The sequence below is a fragment of the Setaria viridis genome, chromosome 1 (genome assembly GCF_005286985.2).
Source record: "Setaria viridis chromosome 1, Setaria_viridis_v4.0, whole genome shotgun sequence".
In the NCBI taxonomy this organism is placed as follows: domain Eukaryota; kingdom Viridiplantae; phylum Streptophyta; class Magnoliopsida; order Poales; family Poaceae; genus Setaria; species Setaria viridis.
In genome coordinates, this window is record NC_048263.2 from 11,069,063 (window position 1) to 11,088,227 (window position 19,165).

A 19,165-nucleotide genomic window follows, 5' to 3' on the forward strand; every position below is an offset into this window, starting at 1 on the left:
TTATTGGTTCGATCCCAAAAGTTCTGCAAATTGTTTGCGGCCCTTTTAGTCCTCATTTATGAATGAAATTAACTTTTGGCCTAATTATACGTGGGCCAAGCCCACTTAAGGTAAACATAAATTTAACCAAACGGGCTGATAAATAATTGATTTCATTTTAATTCCGATCTGGTTGGCAAAGTAATAAACAGAACACATATTTATGTATACAAGAAAATAAATTATTATTCCCCATCGAGACAACCACTACCATATTGTTCATCACATATCACAAACTATTACAAGATAACTGTCTCACAAATAACAGAGATTAATAAAGCTGCATCCAAGTCATAATCTCACAAGACAAAGTAGAGCATTGATCTTAATCTCTTCTATAGGTTAGCAGTTTATGAAGGAGTGCTTTACTATCTTGTGTTACCTTCTTCAAGTTCATAGCCTCGGCTGACTGCAATTTGAGAGTAGATTCTGATTCTTCTATTTTCTTCTTTTTCAAGGTAGCTAACTCTTGCTGGTGAGCAACAAACCATTATCAAAGTTGTACCCCATCTTGTTTGTCGGCGTTAACTTGCTCCCCATCAACACTGCTGCATAAGGATTTGGTAGAGCTTCTTGAGTACTCCGCTACCTCATTAGGATTTTTTAGCAAGAAGCAGCATTGATTTGAGAACTTGTAATTGATTTAAACTAAGGAAAGAAGGAACATCAATAATCATCATTTGTTTAGTTTGTTACCCTGGAATTGGACTGAACAGGAGCGACTATAGATGTTGACCCTTTGGCCGGCTGAAACAGGATATAGTCAAAACTTTAATTGAAGCATTTGTTTAAGTGTAATTTACGAATAGACAAATAATCAAGCATAAGGACATGTGGCAATGGTTGAGATCATCTGCAAACTAAAATTTTTTTATCTATTAAGTTCTACAAAAATAATTATTGGAAAAGGTGAAATATAAAGGGGATCTGCTGGAGCAATAATTTTTTACCAATCTCGTAATAGGGTACAGCAGATCCACATTCACCAAAGCATGCAACTACATTATTGAAAGCCAAAAAGTATGGGAAAACAATCTAATAATTGAATTTACTGATACGGGGAAGAGATCGCTGACCTGAAAAACATGAAGAGATGGAGGTGCTGAATGCCGCCTCGATGGAGGAGCATGGGCATGCACCGCTGCCTCGGTCTTCTTTGCACATACTCGAGCACAGCAGCCGCCGGTGGTAGCCTTGGGAAGCTGACGGAGCGAAAGCCTCGAACCATCTTGTAGCTTTAAGCCTGTCGTCGAGGAAGCCCGCTGCTCGTAGTCGATTGTAGCCCGCCACCAGTCCAGTTTGACGGTGTTGCCGAGGTCACGCTTGTTGCTGCCGCCACAGATCTACTAGGGCTATTCGGCGGAAAGAGGAGAGGGGACTGATTTTGGAATTACCAGGCGAGATGTGGTAGGCTTGGCTTCCCTCTTTTATTTATATATAACAGGAGAGGACTCGGAGGAGGAGCGGGGAATTCAAAATTTCAGATCCCGCCTTTGTGCTCGGTAACGGGAGATGAAACTCTTTGGAAGCTGCCACAAGACCTGGGTCACTGGCACGTTGGACCGCTTGGGACTCAGACTCAAGCGTTAGTGACCTTACGTAGACGAGCGGTTCCAGAAGGGAGTTTGGGATAGTCCGTGGCATCATGGCATTGATGAGCACTCCATGGATTATCCTTCCTGATAGATTCATTTCAGCAGGATGATCCAACTATTACATTACAAATGTACTTCAGTGCAACAAATTAATGTACTGTTTCGACTGTTTACATGATAAAATACACTTAAATAATACATTAAAACTACAACGGATCCTGGCGGCGGCCTCCTAATCTCTACTCGACGTTCTTTAAAGCAAGCACGCGGATCCTCTTGATAACTTCGGGATGGTGGTAACACACGAACACAAAATCCTCTTTGAGAATTCCGTCCGGCGAGATTAGCGCTATGAGAGACATACACTTCTCCTGCAATTGGGTGCAGTTAGTCTCAATGCCCACGTAGAAATATGGTCACAGTTTTCTCACACGCCATGTCCCACATCTTTGACGTACAATGCAGCTTCAACCATTCGATGCAGTACATGTTGGCGATTGAGAGTAACACGGGCTAGGCGTTGACAGGGGTGTCCCATAAATCAGCGTCCTCTGGGAGTAATCCTTTGCAGGCGTATTTGATCAGTAGCAAGAAGCCAGTAGGGTTAGTATCTTTAATTGAAATAGTTTCTGACTTTGGCTCCACTCTGCTGCCATAGAGAAATGCCTCCATCACACGATATAATGCCGCCACATTGGCCCATCTTTCTCGAATCACCCAGCCGCCTATGTCGAAGACGACGTCCATAGGGGCTTGGGCTGCAATTGTTGTGCATATACTTCTGCCTACTAATGGAGGTGGAATTTCAATGCAGTCGTCCTCCAATACTGTAACAATGCAGGATATGTTTACACAACTGGAATGGTCCCACACACGCTCAATCTCAGATGCCCCACGAGGCAGTTAAAGCCTTGTTGTAGGTTTCCATTCCTGAATTCAAGTTCCTTTAAATCTTGAACTCAAAATGTATCATCATAGTCAGTTGCATCTCCAGCAACCGCACGGAACAAGGCTCGTACCTATGTGTAAACATTCACAGGGTTGACCATGCGAGAATATATGTGAGCATGTGTATTTATAGCAATGAGACACCTACCTTTTGCGCGTTGTTCATCAGAACGAGGATGATGGAAATTCCTTCTGGTCCTACTGGTGGGTACCACGGATCATAAATACCCGTAGGGTAGCAATGTATCCTTCATTAACAACCACCGATCATGAATGTACTGGATTCCTTGTACTGCCCAATAGTTCCTTCTACTTTTGCTTCCATGCTTGAGACTGAGAAGTCGACTTGCGACGTAGGGAACATGGTAGTGTGTAATGCCATAACTGCTGTAAATGACAATGATTGACTTGTGGATACACTACCTCTTATAGGTGGGAGTGTGTCTTTTCGAAACAACCATTCGTGAATGTCCGTTACCAATCTTGAATCGACACATCCCTACAGTGCGGACAATCTTGATTCCTGAAACTACAAATGCACGTTGTTTTGAAATGGCCATTCATGAACGCCTGTTACCACTCTTAATTCCCGCTCTTTGGCGGCATTTAGTCTGCCATATTCTGCCTAGGCCTTGTCGCATCGGCCAGTTCACGTTTTTCAGGATCCGCTGGCATGCGAGAATCATCTTGAGCGAATCCATGCCCTTTGCAGACCTTTTCAACCACGCACCACACAAGAGTGGGACTAGTCATAACATCCTGCACCATGCATCTAACAACGTAAGGACTATCCGACCTTATCAATTTGTGCAACATGCCACAATTATTCTCTTTCTCCAGCTGCAGTTGATGCTTATAACTATCACAAATGAACGGTGGCAACATCTTTCTTACATTAAACTCACCTTTAAAAGGGAACCTATCACTCATAATCTCGCATGAGTTGTTTCGCAGGAATGTCTTGTGTTGTATGCCGAATAGTCCAGCGAAATGTACACATGCACACGTTGAGCTTATCCTGTGACACCCGTCGTGCATACATGTAACGATGTGCAGAACTGAAGGTTCATACCTAGATTCGAGGCAGGTTTAGGCCTGAATATATTATGAGCATCTCACATTTTTCATTGCAACTTTGGCCTTCGACACCGAGCTCGCGTGCCCACCATAGTGTTTCATCAATAAATAGGCGGGTGCACAATGTTCTTGCAAGGCAACGCCTTGACTCAATTGTTCACCGTCTTGCATTGTTCGATTGGAGGTACGCAATGTCATTTTCTTGTCTATCTTGTTTACTATATACATGGCATTGATATGGTCAGTATTATAAGCACATGGTACCTTTGTTCTTCTCTTTTATGTATATAGTGGAGAATGGCCGAATATGGAAGAGACGGACCATAGAACTTGGAAGAGTCGGAGAAGTGGGAGCAACCTGCCCCCATGGCACCTCAGTAGCAGCCAGTTCTGATGGCACCTCAGCTTCTGCCGCTGGCAATGGCACCTCAGCAGCACCCTGTCCGCATGGCACCTCCGACTTAGCCGCTAGCAATGGTACCTCAGGATCAGCTGAACCTCATGGCACCACCTTTTCACCCGCGGCCCAGGCCACTACCTCTGCTGCTACCCGTTGAAATGCCACCTCCGCGGCTCGTCCTCATCGAACTAGATGAATCGCATGAGCTAAAATGGTCTGTGTTAGCTTTTCTTCAGCAGTCCAAGCTCAACCGTGTTCGTCTCCATGGTATGTCGGTCTACCCTTTTTGCCACATGGGTCACAAGCAATGGACCAATCATGACCTCTTATTCCATGCGCATTATTTCACCTGCGTGGCTGTAGAATACTAGGGTGAGGCATCGTTCTCTAGAAGAGTATCTATATCAGGATGACCGTTTTGCTGAATTTCGTACTGCCGTGGGGTTGCCATGATGGTAGTAGTATGTCAGTGCATCACTTGTATGCCTATGTTTGTCGTGCTTCATTCGTTAGAGTGTGTCATTGTACCGACAGTGGATGTATGCCTATGTATCCTTCATTCCTTTAGAGTCTGTCGTTGTGCTTGTACCACCAGTGGTTCTATGCCTATGTATGCTGTGGCCTATGAATGTGGTGCTGGTAATAAAAGGGTCATGTTTATCTATGTTGTAACATACATTGTTGCATTTGTGATTGGTACGTTGACATGGCCCAAGATATCTTTACTGAGGAAGGGGGAAAGTCCATTGCTACATTTTTGAACTAACTAGATGAAAGCCATAGAAATAGGCCTTCTTGGTCTCACAACAGTTGTGTAAAGTTGGACAAGGGGTAAAGTCCATTGTTAGGCATTTGAACAAACCGGATCCAGCGCCTTGCCCCCTCCCCTCCCCCGCAGGCTCCCCCGCCGCGGCACCTCCCCTCCCCCGCGGGCTCTTGCCGTCGGGGCTCCATGGTGCGACTGCGCCCTCTTCCCTCGCGGGCTCAGGTGTCGGGCTCCTGCTCTCCAGCCTCTATTGCACCGCTGGCCGTGACTCCACCGCTGGGCCTCTACGTCGCTAACTATGGCCAATGGCTGTTCTTGGCCATGATGGTGGTGGCCGCAGACGCTATATTTTCTAGGAGCCATCGTTGGCTCGTCCTCCTGGAATTTACTTCTCTAATCGCGTCATTGACTTGCCTACCGGTGATCGAAGCTAAGGATCAATGCCAAACATAGTAATATTCTTTCCTTCTTGTAATTGTTTTTTTGGGTGCTACACATGAATAATTCCTAAATATACTTACATACAATGTAGCGTATCAAACCTATTAGATGGCTCAAAGATGTTGTCGAAGCTCTAGGTGGTACTTCTCCTTTAGTCCAATCCGAGGTTGTTGGTGCAAGAAATTTTATGAGAGTAAACATCTCTTTTCAAGTACATGTTTGAGGAGGACAGGCTAACACGATGCAACCAGGACAGGCCATCGCAATGGTATCAATTATCGCATAGGGTAAAGAAGCACCAATTAGGAGCATTTTTGAAAAGTCCACCGTTGAGGCCTGTCTACAACTGCTTAAGGATCATGGGTACTTTGTGCTAGACTTCTCATATTTTTGAATAAAGGCGCTTGAGGAGGGAGAAAGCAATGTGACTATGACTACTGAGAGGCTTTGTCAGCTCAATTTACATGACATGGTATGGAACATATCTAATCATTCTTTTATGAGTTATGTTACATTTTTTAACTTTCATCATGTTTCTTTTAGGATGTCTTTGGTCAAACCATTGCAGCAAAGAGCTTTCATGCGATTCTGGCTCAACCTTGGATGTGTTGAGTTATAGTTACACCGATGGAAATCCGATAAGCACCAGAGATTTCAAGCTCCAGGCTCATCTCATTTTCTACAGGGCATATGAGTTTACCTCTTTGTTGTTCGAGATTTATGGAAGTGCATGCGACCGTTAATGTGAAGCGATAGAGAGTGCACTAATTCATGCTCTAGTTCATATTGATGAAGTTCTAGGCCTTAGGATTGGAGACTTAAACTATGTTGCATACCTAAGAAAGCTTAATGGAATATGAAATATGTAGCATGGATGTACCCCTACCCTTTTCCTATGGATTTGAACTTGTTCTCTCTAAGACCTTAACTATTGATGTAGGATCTATGCCTATGTGCGCAGCCTATGAATGTGGTGCTGGTAAGCAGTGGATCTAACAACAATTGACGAAGGGGGAAAATCCGTAGCTCTATTTTTGAACTGACCGGATGTACTACTAAATTAAAGCCTTCTTACTAACAAAAGAAAACCGTAGCAACTAGACCTAGATCGAAAAGAGAAAACTGCATCACAATGGGATTAAGATTGAAGATAAAATCGCATCATAATTTTTACTACTACTACTACTACCACCACCACCACTTCTTCTTCTTCACGGTTTCTTGGTCAATGGTGTGTCTGGAGCCTTGATGCAGCTGCCCAAGGATGAGATACCCATGGAAGATGGCGGACCTCCTTGGCCGCCGCCCATGAATGAGGCTATCCCTCCATTGCCACCGCCCGTGGAACAACTCGTACCTCCATTGCGCCACCCGTGGAAGATGGTGGACCTCCATTGCCGCTGCCCATGGAAGATGGTGGACCTCCATTGTCGCCACCTATGGAAGATGGCGGACCTACATGGCCGCCGACCGACGAGAATGATGGCGGTCCCTTCCTACCTCCTCGGGCCCTGTGCTTGATGACGGTGGTGCCTCGGCGAATGGTGGTGCTTCCACGCCCCTAACCACGACCACCTCTAGCTGACTTGCGGATAGTGCAAAGTCGGAGAGGCACCTGATCAGCGATTTCCATTTGTTCCACATACTCCGAATCATCAGAGGATTTGTCCGCTATTGCTCTAGGAGACAATGAATCGCTCGGCTCTAGATCCGTCAGCCTTGGAGATTTCTCCTCTTCATCAGAGGATGTGCCATACGCCATCGCTCTAGGAGACTATGGCTCCATGGGGAGAGGAAGAGGTGTGCTATCAGACTGGGTTTTTTGGTCGTTGCAGGAATGAAGAAATAGCTTACTCGACAAGGGAAGAGAGTGGGGTAATACCGTAGAAATATAAACACAGATGAGGTCGTCCCTCCGTTTCCCCACAAAGAAATGTAAAATCATAAAGCGGTCCTCCAATCTCTCCATGAGTGCCACGTCATCGTGCTATTTCCAATAAATTAATTTCATTTCATGGTTTACAATATCCATCAATGGCCCTTTCGTATTTCCAATACATTAATTTCATTTCGTGATAATATTTATATTATGAAACTAACTGGTCCACACAATGCAAAGTTTCATTAGTTTTTATTTCCAAGGCATACAAGCCATAGCATTTAAAGAAGCGATAAATGTGCCCATGAGTAGCTAAATATCATCATTATATATGAAATTCCGGTCTGGTAAATAGTAGTTAAACAAGATGATCCGGTGTACACGAACAGACAGATATAGTTGTCACTCAGGAAGGTCCTTTCTGCAAAAAAAAAAATACACCGATTCGCTAACCGCTTCCACTCCCTTATCATTTGTCTTTCTTGGTACTGCAACCTCTACCTCGTCCATAACTTCCCCCTTCTCTATTTATTACGAGTCCTCTATTGTTCTCCCTCTACATTCTTTTTTGACTGTCCAGCCAATCTCTCCTCAATCATGGTTCCTTCCTTGGCAAATCTTATGCCAGATCTTGTTGTGAGCATCGCCAATAAGATCAGTGATGCAAGAGATTTCATTAGGTTTAAAGTAGACTGTAAGAGTTGGAACTACGCTCATTTAGGTGAGGCACGCCTGTTTGACCCTTGGATTCTGAAATCCAAAGATATCGGTGAATCTGGAGCAGTGACATTCACATCTGTCACGGATTATTATCTTTTTGAGGTCACCTTTCCAGCATTAGCTGGGGCATCATCTTCCAGCACCTCCTCAAGCTGTTGGACTCCAGTTATCATGGGTTCTTGACATGTGCAAGTCTTCTCTACTCCAAGGTCGAGACCGATTGTTCTTTGTTGTTCGAGAGGAGAGGATGCATAGCACCGGGTCCTAGGACATCAATGAGATAGATGCTGACATTTGGCAACCTATTCTAGTCATCCTGTTTGGACCTGACAAGTGCATTGTTGTACAAGAGCATGCCATTTGTGGCTTGCCTAACCTGAAGGGAAATCACATTTACTTCTTAGGAACTTATCGGCATGATGAAGAGGAGCAATACTGGATCTACCAGCAGGGACTAAGAAATGTGGCAGGCGTCAACAATGATCCTGCGATGCGATCCACATTACACAGGTTCCTGAGAACTGGATTTGGTCACGAGGAACATGGTTGTTGCCTAGCTATGAGTAGAGCAAGTGATCTTTCATTTTGTAACAGCCGTGCCATCCATTGTATTTTCAGACCATGCGTTTCTATATATAGTACCAATATATATATTATTAGTGTTCCTCAATCATGGAGCGCATCTGAATCCTGAATGGTAAATATGCTGGATTCACATTGAAAGTAGATTAAACCAAAGCGGCATAATCAGATGGCATGTCATAGCTATTCATCACTAAAAAGTTCATAATATCATCATTCTTACTTATCATAATTTGCCAAATAGTACCATCAGCTACTAAAATCAAAGCGCGATCCAACCTCTCAACCATCTACCTCAGCAATAAGAACAAACATCACAGGAGCAATAAGCAACAAACATCACATCATCAATAGGTTTCATAAGATGGCATGTCATAGCTCTTTATCATTACAAAGTTCATAATCATCATTAATAGCTATCATAATTTGCCAGATAGTATCATCAGCTACCAAAATACAAGGATGATCACACCTCTCAACCGTCTACCTAGCACTAACACCAAACATCACATTATGCCTCACCATCATCCCTGAATGACCTTCTATATGAGGCTTGCAGTAGCGATTGCTTGACCTTCTTCACCACATTGGTGGCCTAATCCAGGTGTCCCTTGACCTTCTGTAGCTCAGCGGTAGTTGCTTCAAGCTCCTTGTTAGCCTTTGCGCATTCTTCCTTCCACATCCTTGCATCGTTTTCAGCTTTCATATTCTTGTTATCATTTCCTATTTTTAGGTGAGACATCACTGCATCGTGTCTAATTCTGTTTGACATGTTCATCAGCTCATTGGTTGTATCCCCAAAGTATCCTCGCTTCATCATGTGAATCTCATAGATTTTGTCATCGGCCTCCTTCTTAGCAATTCTCCATGCTTCTTCCCATGATCTTGCTACATCTTCAGCTTTTTTCTTCCTCTTCATCAGCTTCACCAGAACACATTTAGTCCTAGCATCCCATTCAGGATCAACCCATCTAAACGACGCGTATTTTATCCCTTTATTCTGCAAACACTAATTACATTCATACAATTCGTCATTTGTAACACTAACATCAAAAGTAGAAGTAAGGTTTATTAGAATTGAAACAAGTTATCGTTTACCTCGCAGCAGCATGCATACCGGCGCCTAGGGTTGTCAAATGTCCAATCATACCTCACATAGAAAGCACCCGTGGAAGCTAATAAAATACATGAACCTATCAAATTATAAACTACTCTCTCCATTTCAAATTATCAAATATATGATTTTTGCTATGCACCTATGGGAGTTGATTCTCTGAGAGAAGTGATTTTGTAGTTGAAAGTGATTCTCTTTGATTCTCTAGCATAAACTCTTAAAATCAGGATGGAGAATCACTTCATAAACTATAGCCTATCAACTTCTAACAGCAATCGGAATGCAAATCTAAGGGTACAACAAAATCGAAATCTAGTATCTTCAACCCAGATCCCCAAATCTAGAAATCCCCTTCCCTAGACGATAGGGGAAAGTAGCAGCACAAAACAGGGGACTGACCTGACCGGAGCTCCTCCTCATCCTCCCTTCACTGCTAGGCCTGCTAGCATTCGCCATCCCACCACGAGCGGTTGCAGATCTGCACACTGATGCTAGCTCTAGTCTTTGCCACAACCAATAGGAGCGTGGTGCCGGCGAGTCTCTTGTAGTAGTGTATGCCGTGTCGAGAAATGAGAAATATATCCCATACTTAGGTCTGCAACTAGCACGTGGACCACACTTATTAGAACCAAAATATATAAAATGTGTCCTTTCAAAAAAACATACATAGTTCATATTTTAGTGGTAGTGCTATCTCAGCACTTTCAAGAGGTCAAAGGTTCGAGCATTGCTATCAACACTATTTCACTATTTCCTTTTTATTTTTCTTTCCTTTTTTCATTTCAGACTAACATAATTTACCAAAACTTCTGCCACCAAGTCACCTAAAACTTACATGTGGGATCTGGTTGCGGTAAAGACTTCCCATTCGATCGGTAACAAGTTCGACCCATGGGAGGAGCACGTTTTCCTTTTTATTTTATCACCCTATTTATCAGCTTAAACTTACATGTGGACCCTAGTTGATTTATGACGTTTTTGCGGACCTTATATTGTCACAAAATCACCATTTAATAGCGAGTGGCGATTTCTTTTTTTGCTACAGTGGCACATTTTATGACGTTCCATAACTTTATCACTAAATTTTCTCAGATGTAAAATTTTATGACGTTTTCAGCTAGAAATATCATAAATCTATGATGAGAACAAATGTGTGATAAAATTTTCATCATAGATCACATTCTTGTAGTGTATATAACCAATATGTTTGTATAGAATGAACACCTCTTTTAAACCATGCTATAAATATATTATTTTAGCTTAGCTTGAAACTAACATTTTGTTGATGTTAATTACTTTCAAATGTTTTATTTTATTATTGTTATATATGCTTTTAATTATTTATTTTAATAATGTACGTATTTTTATATATTTTTATTTTATTTATTAATAATTATTATTAAAATATTTTATATAATTATTTTTCATGAGTAATATTTATTGATACGTTGTCATATTTGATCCGTACTTATATGTTTTATATTGAATTCTTTATTCTAAAATGACGATAGAGTGAATTGATATTTGTTAATTGCCATTGCTCAAATTATCCGAATTTGAGCTACCCGTTTCTGATCCGTATTCATAGAGATAGGTTTTAGATAGTTTCCCTATGTGCTTTATTCTTTGTGGATACAGATGTAACGTCGTGTGTGCTGTACTTTTTGAGAAAATTCCCTATTTGATACTAGTAAAATGACTACTTCCTTTCTTAGCCCTTGAACTTGCTTATTTGGCACTAGGTCCAAGTTTCATTCCTAATATGACATTGCCATAAAAAAATCACATGCTCCCAGAAGGCCCCCGCACGCCCCAAGTCACAAGTCACGCGATTTTTCACGCGAGTTATGCGCGTGCGCGCTACGTGGGATTCGAACCCACAACCTCCAGCCTCGCGTGTAGCTTCCTTGCCATCCCACCTACACACCACATCTGACTAGATAGGGGATGCTATCCTTTTGTATTAACTCGTGGGGGACCCTTTTATCCCGGTTGGTGTTTCAAACCGGGATAAAAGGTCTCTCAGGCTTTTTTTTTCCCACTAGCCTTTGCAACCGGGATAAAAGGTCCCGGTTGGTGAGCTTCCCACCAGTGACCGAGCTTTAGTTCCGGTTGGTGAACTTTTTATCCCGGGCCAACTTTAAACCGGAACAAAAGGGGGCGCATCGAAAGCTAATTCTCTACTTAGTGTTAGTGGCAACGGTGTTAAGTGACACGTAAAAAGATAATTTTGCCCTTGAGTTGGAATGTAACCGTATGTCACTGAATATTTTGCAAAATGGAAGTATACGAGGTCTAATGACTAAAGCATGAGTATTGCGAACGGTTCAGCAACTTAATGAGCAAGGTAATTCTGATTAACCTATACTAATAGCACAGAACAGCAGAATACTCTTCGGTCTTCCCTTGGAATTAATTCTGGTCACATGTCAGACCTACACTACTCATACAAATCAACACTGCAAATTACAGCAGCTCAATTACGTATAGAGAATCAGACATCAACAGATTCAATTATGCAAGTTTACGCCAAACAATGGCTTGCACGCACGCTTGAGGATCAGAAGAGTTCAGAACTGGCAGCAGCACAGAGCTACAGGCTGTTCGTCAGCGACGGCAACGGGACGCCCATCGGGTTTCTCCACGATCAGGTTCTGCACCTCTGAGCAGTACCCCGCAGCAGCCGCCGCCCGTCCACCCATCTTCGTTATGCGTGCATCCCATCGTGCCCCGCCACAGGTGCCGCCATGGCGCCATCAGCGCACCTGACGCCCGCGCGCTCCATGGGGAAGTCGATCTCGCCCGCCGCCCGCCGTCACCTAACCCGTCCGCGTCACAGCGCGGGCCTGGCCTCCCCCGCGAGCAGGGGCGGAACTAGGGTAGAATTTAAGAGGGGGCGCACCTTAAGAACTGCTAGATCAATGGAGCTTGAGTATGGTGAAAAATTAGTTTTTACCTTGGCGTCCAAATTCTGAGTGAGGGCCTGTGCCCTCTCAGAAAAAATGTACTGCTGCTGCTTGTTGATTGGCTGTACAACCGTAGCTAAACAGCTGCAACAAGCAGAAATGAACAGGCTTAATGTGGGTTCGCCCCTGCCGGCGAGGCGTGGCTATCCTCGCCCTCAAGTCTTGATACCTCACGCGCAGCCGCTATTGGCTGATTGAATTTGGATAGGTGGTTGAGGGTACTTTGGTACATTGAATCAAGTCAACAGGTGATTCAACAGGGAACTTCACGGAAGAACCTAGCAGAATTTATGGTAGTGTCAAATTGGGAATGAAAGTTAAATTCAGTATCAAATAAAGAAGTTTAAACTTTCCAAGACCAAGAAAGGAAGCAGTCATTTTACCGATTTCAAATAAGGTATTTTCTCATTTTTTAATATGATATTGTCGGAGACGTCTCTCCTACCTCCGAATGCGTCGATCCCAAGGTCTCTAGTGAAGGATACTCCTTGTAGCCCTGATCCAACTGTTGTACCAGGAGTCTCATCCTAAGCATTCCGGAAGAGCTGACCAAGAAGAGGAATCTTAGGAAGAACTACGGACTTGTTGCGCTGAGATGTTAACCCTGTTCAGGACATGTGTGGGACCACACATGAGGATCTGCTGAAGCTAAATATATAGATGATAATTGTACCGTAAATGTTGTAAAGGACAGCTTTACCCTGGTCAACCTCTGATCAACATCTTGTATTCAAGGGGTAAGATCGTTTTTTTACTAGGATTCACCCTAAGCTTATAAATACCACCATGTAACCCTCCACGAGGAAAGGACTTGATAATTGAATACTCACATTCGCAAAAGGTGAGCCCCTGACATACCTCACTTGGACGCGACGTAGGGTGCCTCGTGGCTCTAAACCAGAATAAATCTCATGTCAAGACAGTTCCCGGACGCAAGCCCGGTAAAACGGCCAACTCTCCCTTCGTTCTACCACAACAGATAGAGAATTGGATAGGGAAAGATAATAAAAATTGGATTTTGACATCTATTTTTGCATCTTATCAAAATCAAACGTGAATATGGATATCACATTAACGATTTGTGGATACGGATAATTTGAATGTTCTGACATCCGTATTCCTTTATGGATGAGAGTGACTTTCACTGTGTCTAGCTCAATCATCGGTAAAGTCTCAAGAATTTGTGGCCGTATGCCGTAACTTGACCGACTGCAGAGTCAACGGTGCCTGTGTGTGTGTGGTGTTGCCGTATCGTTACTGCACAGTGCCTATAGCCTGGATGCTCCCTCTGCGGCTCTGCTCAGGATTGGTTCCATGCCATGGCGCAGAGCACTGGCAGCGAGCCATACTGCGTCCAAGCTCCGGCTCGCCGCAGCGGCAAGGCAGCCTCACCGGAGAAGATGCTCAACTGCTTTGTTCGCTCCGTCGCGCTGGTCGAGAGGGCGGGCAACGCGCTCGGCACGCTGGCGTTCACGTGGGCCACCGTCGTCCTGCTCGGCGGCTACCCCACGGTGCTCCGCCCAACCGACGACTTTTGGTTTGCGACAGCCATAGTCTTCCTTGAAGCGGCAAGGTACGTACACAAGCCAGCAACACGACGGCACTCGCCCCTTGTTCTTAAATTCAGTCACGTTTTGCATCTTTGGCAAGGCACGCCCGCCAAGTAGAGACTCGCACCCTAGTTCCAATCAGACATGCATCTCTCTAACACCAAAATCCTCAAGAACCAAATTACTAAATTCTAGGGCCACAAGATCCTTCCAAGAATGAATTGTCCTCCTAGCTTGAGCCGTTCTTGCCCACGCTGAAGTAACCCCGTTCATCCATTGTGGACTTTATTCCTGTCACCCAACCTTCTACCTTCGGAACGATTTGCTCTGGTTCTTGCATGTCTTCCTATTGAGTCCAGCAAATTCTTTATTTTAACCTTTTTCTAACATTGTCCAACTAATTCTTTAAGCCAGGCCATGCATTAAGAAACACTTGCACGAAAAAGACAAATCAGTGTTGGTTCTAAAACCAACTCCTTTTGGGGCAGACATTTATACGGTCTTGATGTAATGTTCTTAAAATTAATAAAACTTCCATTATATATAACTAATGATTTTTATATTACCCCAAGCAGCATTAAAACTTGAAATTTCCTTTTCACCAAACACACATACTTATCATAGGCAAATATCTACATACACACATTCATAACAAGGAGTTCATCAATACCAACACATTGATCCTAGTTTATCTTGTTAAACTTATGATCAACAACACCTAAGATGATGACTATACTACTCAATTAATCCCCAACCCTGGAAAGAGCGAATGATGTAAACCAAAACATAAAGATACAAATGAACGGTACAACTTGCAAAAAGTTTGAACAATGTCTTTGTCTGCATGCAACAATGTAATTCAAAGCTATCATATAGTTGAACAAGCCAAAATTAGGAAGAAACAAGAGATATATATGCCAGCTAGAAATACGGAGACGATCTCTTTCATTTTCCTGTGTCCACGTGCATTATCTTTTTCTTTCCTTTTGCACCGAATCTACTTTGAATTAGGGCCCACATCATATTTAGGAAAAATAAGGAGGTAGTATGGCTCCATTTCTAGGAACTTTGTGATTTATGCTTTTGTCATATTCCATTTGCAGATTGCTTATTGCTGTCTTTTGTTTGGTTCCACTATGTATACTTCAGGATGTTCAGCCGTAACAACAGACTAGATTACCAAGTATTCTTCCATACTAGAGGTGCTGTTAGATCTCTTGGTTGGAAGGGGATGGTCGTCATCGTGAGCCTTTCCAATGTTATCAATTACCTGTTCATGATGTCGAGGAAACATCTGAAGGCTTCTCCAGAGTTGGGAAGCATCCTTATTATTGGCATGCTAATACTAACCGCTGCAGTTGGGCAGTTTCTGTCTCCACGAACTCTAAGGGGTTGTTTGACACACATGAGCTAAAATTTAGCCCCTGACATATCGGATGTTTGACACTAATTAGAAGTATTAAACATTGGTTAATTACAAAACTAATTGCACAATCCCTAGGCTAAATCGCGAGACGAATCTATTAAGCCTAATTAGTCCATGATTTGACAATATGGTGCTGCAGTAACCATTTGCTAATGATGGATTAATTAGGCTTAATATATTCGTCTCGCGATTTAGCCTAGGAGTTCTGCTATTAGTTTTCTAATTAGCTCATATTTAGTCGCCCTAATTAGCATCCGAACATCCGATGTGACAGGGTTAAAGTTTAGCCCATATCTCCCAAACACCCCATAAAATTACTAGGGCACATACCACCGCGCCGTTCCATATCCTTGTGTAGCCCCTTAGTTGCAATCCTATTGTTGGCTCCCTCTATACATTATAGCGACGGCCCCGATTTAATGCCTGAACGCCGTTTCAGAAGCACAATGGCCAAGTGGACAGTATTTATCGTATTGCTTTTAGCAGTGCTTCTCCTTACAATCAGCCGCCTACGTTTCCGAAGAATCACCGAACTGGTTGATCATGCTCTAGGAAGCAAACAAGTGCTTTGGCGTCGACTAATTATGAACTTGTGCATGTCTGTTGCACTAACGATGATGGTGTTCATCCAGGAAGGTCCAATATATCAAGGTCGCATGCTGGGATACGAGCTATATTCTATAGTTCTCGTGTCATTTGGCAACTTACAGATTCCTGTTGCAGTCTTACGTGTCGTGCTCGCACTAGTGCGTCTTATACCACATAACTACTATGATGGTGACAACACCGGGGACAAGACAAACCTCGCCCCATCTCTAAGCATCTTCTATGGGATGGTCCTCGGCCAAGGAATACTTTACCTTGTGGCCTGCACGCTCGACATCTTCACATTCATTCCTCGGAGATCCCTTGCCCGTCATGGTGGATTCAAAGGTCATCAACTGGGAATGGAAACTATCAAACTGTACCACGGGTATGTTTTGGAGAAATGCATGGAAAAGGATGCGCTTGCTCCAAAGAAGATCAGCCTCAGCAGCTTTGCCATGGATTCCCTGAACTCAGACTCACCCAAGATTCAGCTCCATGGGATCCAGTTAATACACAACCTTCTGCAGACAGAGCCTACTAAGACACAGCTCCTCGCAAAGCTCACCACTTGTCCAAACACTTCAGCTAGATTGATCAAAATGCTAGACTGGACGGATCCCAGGAATGCTACTATCAGATTATTCGCCGCCAAGGTTACCGCCGAGCTTGCAAAGGGCCTCCGAGTGATCACTATCCCTTGGAAAATTCAGAATGTATCTACACTTCTTGATTACGGTAACAAACAGGGAGAAAGAGGAAACCCACTTATGGATAAAGATGATGATGAACAAGAGACAATGCATGATCCAGTTCTGAATGGCTCTGGTTACCATGAGGAAAGGCTTATTGCAGTTCCAGACACTGGTAACCTATTGGAAACACAAGATCGCTCAACCCAGCAGACACCTATTGGCACTTCCGAGCAGAGCTCCTGGATAGTCAGATGCTGGCGATGTATGGCGTCGATTCCTAAGGATGAGCCACTGGCAGACACCGACAAGGATTTGCTCCCTGCACTGGGAATGTCAATTCTTTACAATCTTGCTGGTTGTGATCAGAGCAACTGTGAGGAGATCGTCAAAGCAACAGGACTCATTCCAAAGATCATAGGATTCACAAGCTACCGTAGAAGTGACACGACGTATGACACTCAGGGGAAGGTCCTTGTGACTTCATCATTACAGTTGTTGCACAGGCTCACAAGCATCAAAGGAGAAATTGGCATTACACTTCGGCACAAGATATCGAAGCATGCCTTCCTCCTAAGAAACCTTGCAAAGATCCTTGCAGACAGCTCGAGCAGCCAAGAATTGAGGAAATTGGTGGCAGGAATCATAAGAAACCTTGCTGTCGATGGGAACACGAGGCAGGAGATTGGGTGCATCCGTGTGATCATTACGAGGCTCATGCAAGAATTTCTCAGCCTAGGCCGACCTTTAGGTACATATGCTGATCACAAGCTACAGAAGGTCGCCGGGCAAGCGCTGGCAATGTTGGCAATGGAGAGTGCGCATAACTGCTCGGTTATGTTATATGAAACAGGGCACGTGTTCATCAAGGAACTCACAACTATGATCCATGATGATAAGTATAGATGTGTGGCTGCAAGTCTGTTGCGGAATATGTGCTTACACGCTCGACACGAGCTTAACGAGTTGGATTTGCAGGCAATATCTTACTCCGTGCGAGAGGTGAGCTACTAATCCAAGCTATATGTTAGTTCAGTGTCATAAGTTGATCATGTATAGCGAGAAGGGAACATTTTAGATTGCTACTTTATGTCTACAATTTGTTGAATTATGTTCTTCAATCAATCATGTTTCATGCATTACTACAAAACCCCGTATTTTGATTGCAGGTGCTAGAAAGAATAATGGATGCAGAGGGTGCAGAACTAGAGATCCTTATATGCCTTGGTTCACAGATATGTAAAGTCATTCCTGAAGAGTTTGCCCGAGAACTGGAGCATGGCTGTATTAAGGATAGATTCGTCAAGAGGCTCGGCGATGCACTGAATGCAAACATGGAACCCAGTGCTCTCTGCCCAGGGATCAGGAGGGTGATCCTCGAGCAAGTCATAAACATGATGGAACACGATCTTCATTACGCGAGCTGTTTCAACAATTGTCGCATGATGGAAGCGGTGTCCATGGTGGAAGACACGGCCTCAAAGGCTGAAAACTACTGCATCTTCCTGGGCGATGTTGGGCTCATGGAGCACAGGGAGCCTCTGACATCTCTCGTTGTGAGGGTTAAGCGGTTCCTCGCCGTCCGTTCAACTCAGTGAAACGAATCGGTGCTCATAGCCTAAGAATCTTAACCTATGATTTCTACTACTTTTGCATCAAATTTGAATTATATCATGCTATCAAGATGTAAAACTATGATTGATCTAGTGTACTACTTTTGCATCAAACTTGAACTATATCATGCTATCAAAATGTAAAACTATGGTTGATCTAGTGTGAAATCGTCCTCCCAAAACAAGTTCTGCAACCTAGAGTCAATCCTAGCAAGATACTACACTAAGAATGTAAAGGCACATAAGTTGCAAGAATATAACGTAGAAATGAAAAAAAAGAGGATGAGGGGAAGCAAACTCTTGACACGATGATTTATCCCATGGTATCGGTAGGCACTAAGCCACCACTAGTCCACGTTGTTGAAGCACTCACACAAGAGTATTGCTTACCGGTCACAAAGTCTCTTTCGGGACACCTCTTGACTTAACACTAAGGCTCACGCCAAGTTCCCCAATCACCTTGATGCCATCTCCTCTAAGGAGCTTCTCCACGAAGGAAGGGGGTCTCCATGTCCCCCGCACACGGTCGTCGACGCCGCTCCACACCAAGCCGGAGGGTCGAAGACTTGCAGGCAAGCCACCAAGGCTTCAAGGCGCCAGCACACCTTGTACAATTGTGGTTCACTCCTTGAACCGATCACAAGGTAGGCACACCTTGCACTCACTCTTCTCTAGGCCTATCATAGCACTGATCACTCTTCTAAGTTTGTGCTAAGCCTTTAACAAATCACTTAAGCACTTTTGGTAGCTTGGATGTATTCTTGATGGGTCT

At 43.7% G+C, this 19,165-nt stretch overlaps 1 protein-coding gene and 1 long non-coding RNA gene across 2 annotated transcripts; one reads left to right on the top strand and one right to left on the bottom strand.

The window, feature by feature from the left end:
• Positions 1 to 11,947: 11,947 nt before the first annotated feature.
• On the bottom strand, positions 11,948 to 12,776 carry LOC117843584 (uncharacterized). Its single transcript, XR_004637778.2, has 2 exons — positions 12,518 to 12,776; positions 11,948 to 12,435 (listed from the first exon to the last, which is right to left on the bottom strand). It is a non-coding gene; the product is annotated as an uncharacterized lncRNA (long non-coding RNA).
• A 976-nt stretch (positions 12,777 to 13,752) lies between these two features.
• Positions 13,753 to 18,568, top strand: LOC117853916 (uncharacterized). Its single transcript, XM_072291343.1, has 4 exons — positions 13,753 to 14,100; positions 15,227 to 15,486; positions 15,792 to 17,782; positions 17,950 to 18,568. The coding sequence occupies exons 1-4, from the start codon at positions 13,847 to 13,849 to the stop codon at positions 18,376 to 18,378; spliced, it is 2,934 nt and encodes a 977-aa protein (XP_072147444.1). The 5' UTR covers positions 13,753 to 13,846; the 3' UTR covers positions 18,379 to 18,568.
• Positions 18,569 to 19,165: the final 597 nt, after the last annotated feature.

Excerpts from the sequence above, each read along its gene's own strand:
- LOC117853916 (XM_072291343.1), top strand. The coding sequence starts at position 13,847 with ATGGCGCAGAGCACTGGCAGCGAGCCATACTGCGTCCAAGCTCCGGCT. Across the intron at positions 14,101-15,226 it reads GTCTTCCTTGAAGCGGCAAG|GATGTTCAGCCGTAACAACA; the intron begins GTACGTACACAA and ends TGTATACTTCAG. Across the intron at positions 15,487-15,791 it reads GGGTTGTTTGACACACATGA|CCATATCTCCCAAACACCCC; the intron begins GCTAAAATTTAG and ends TTAAAGTTTAGC.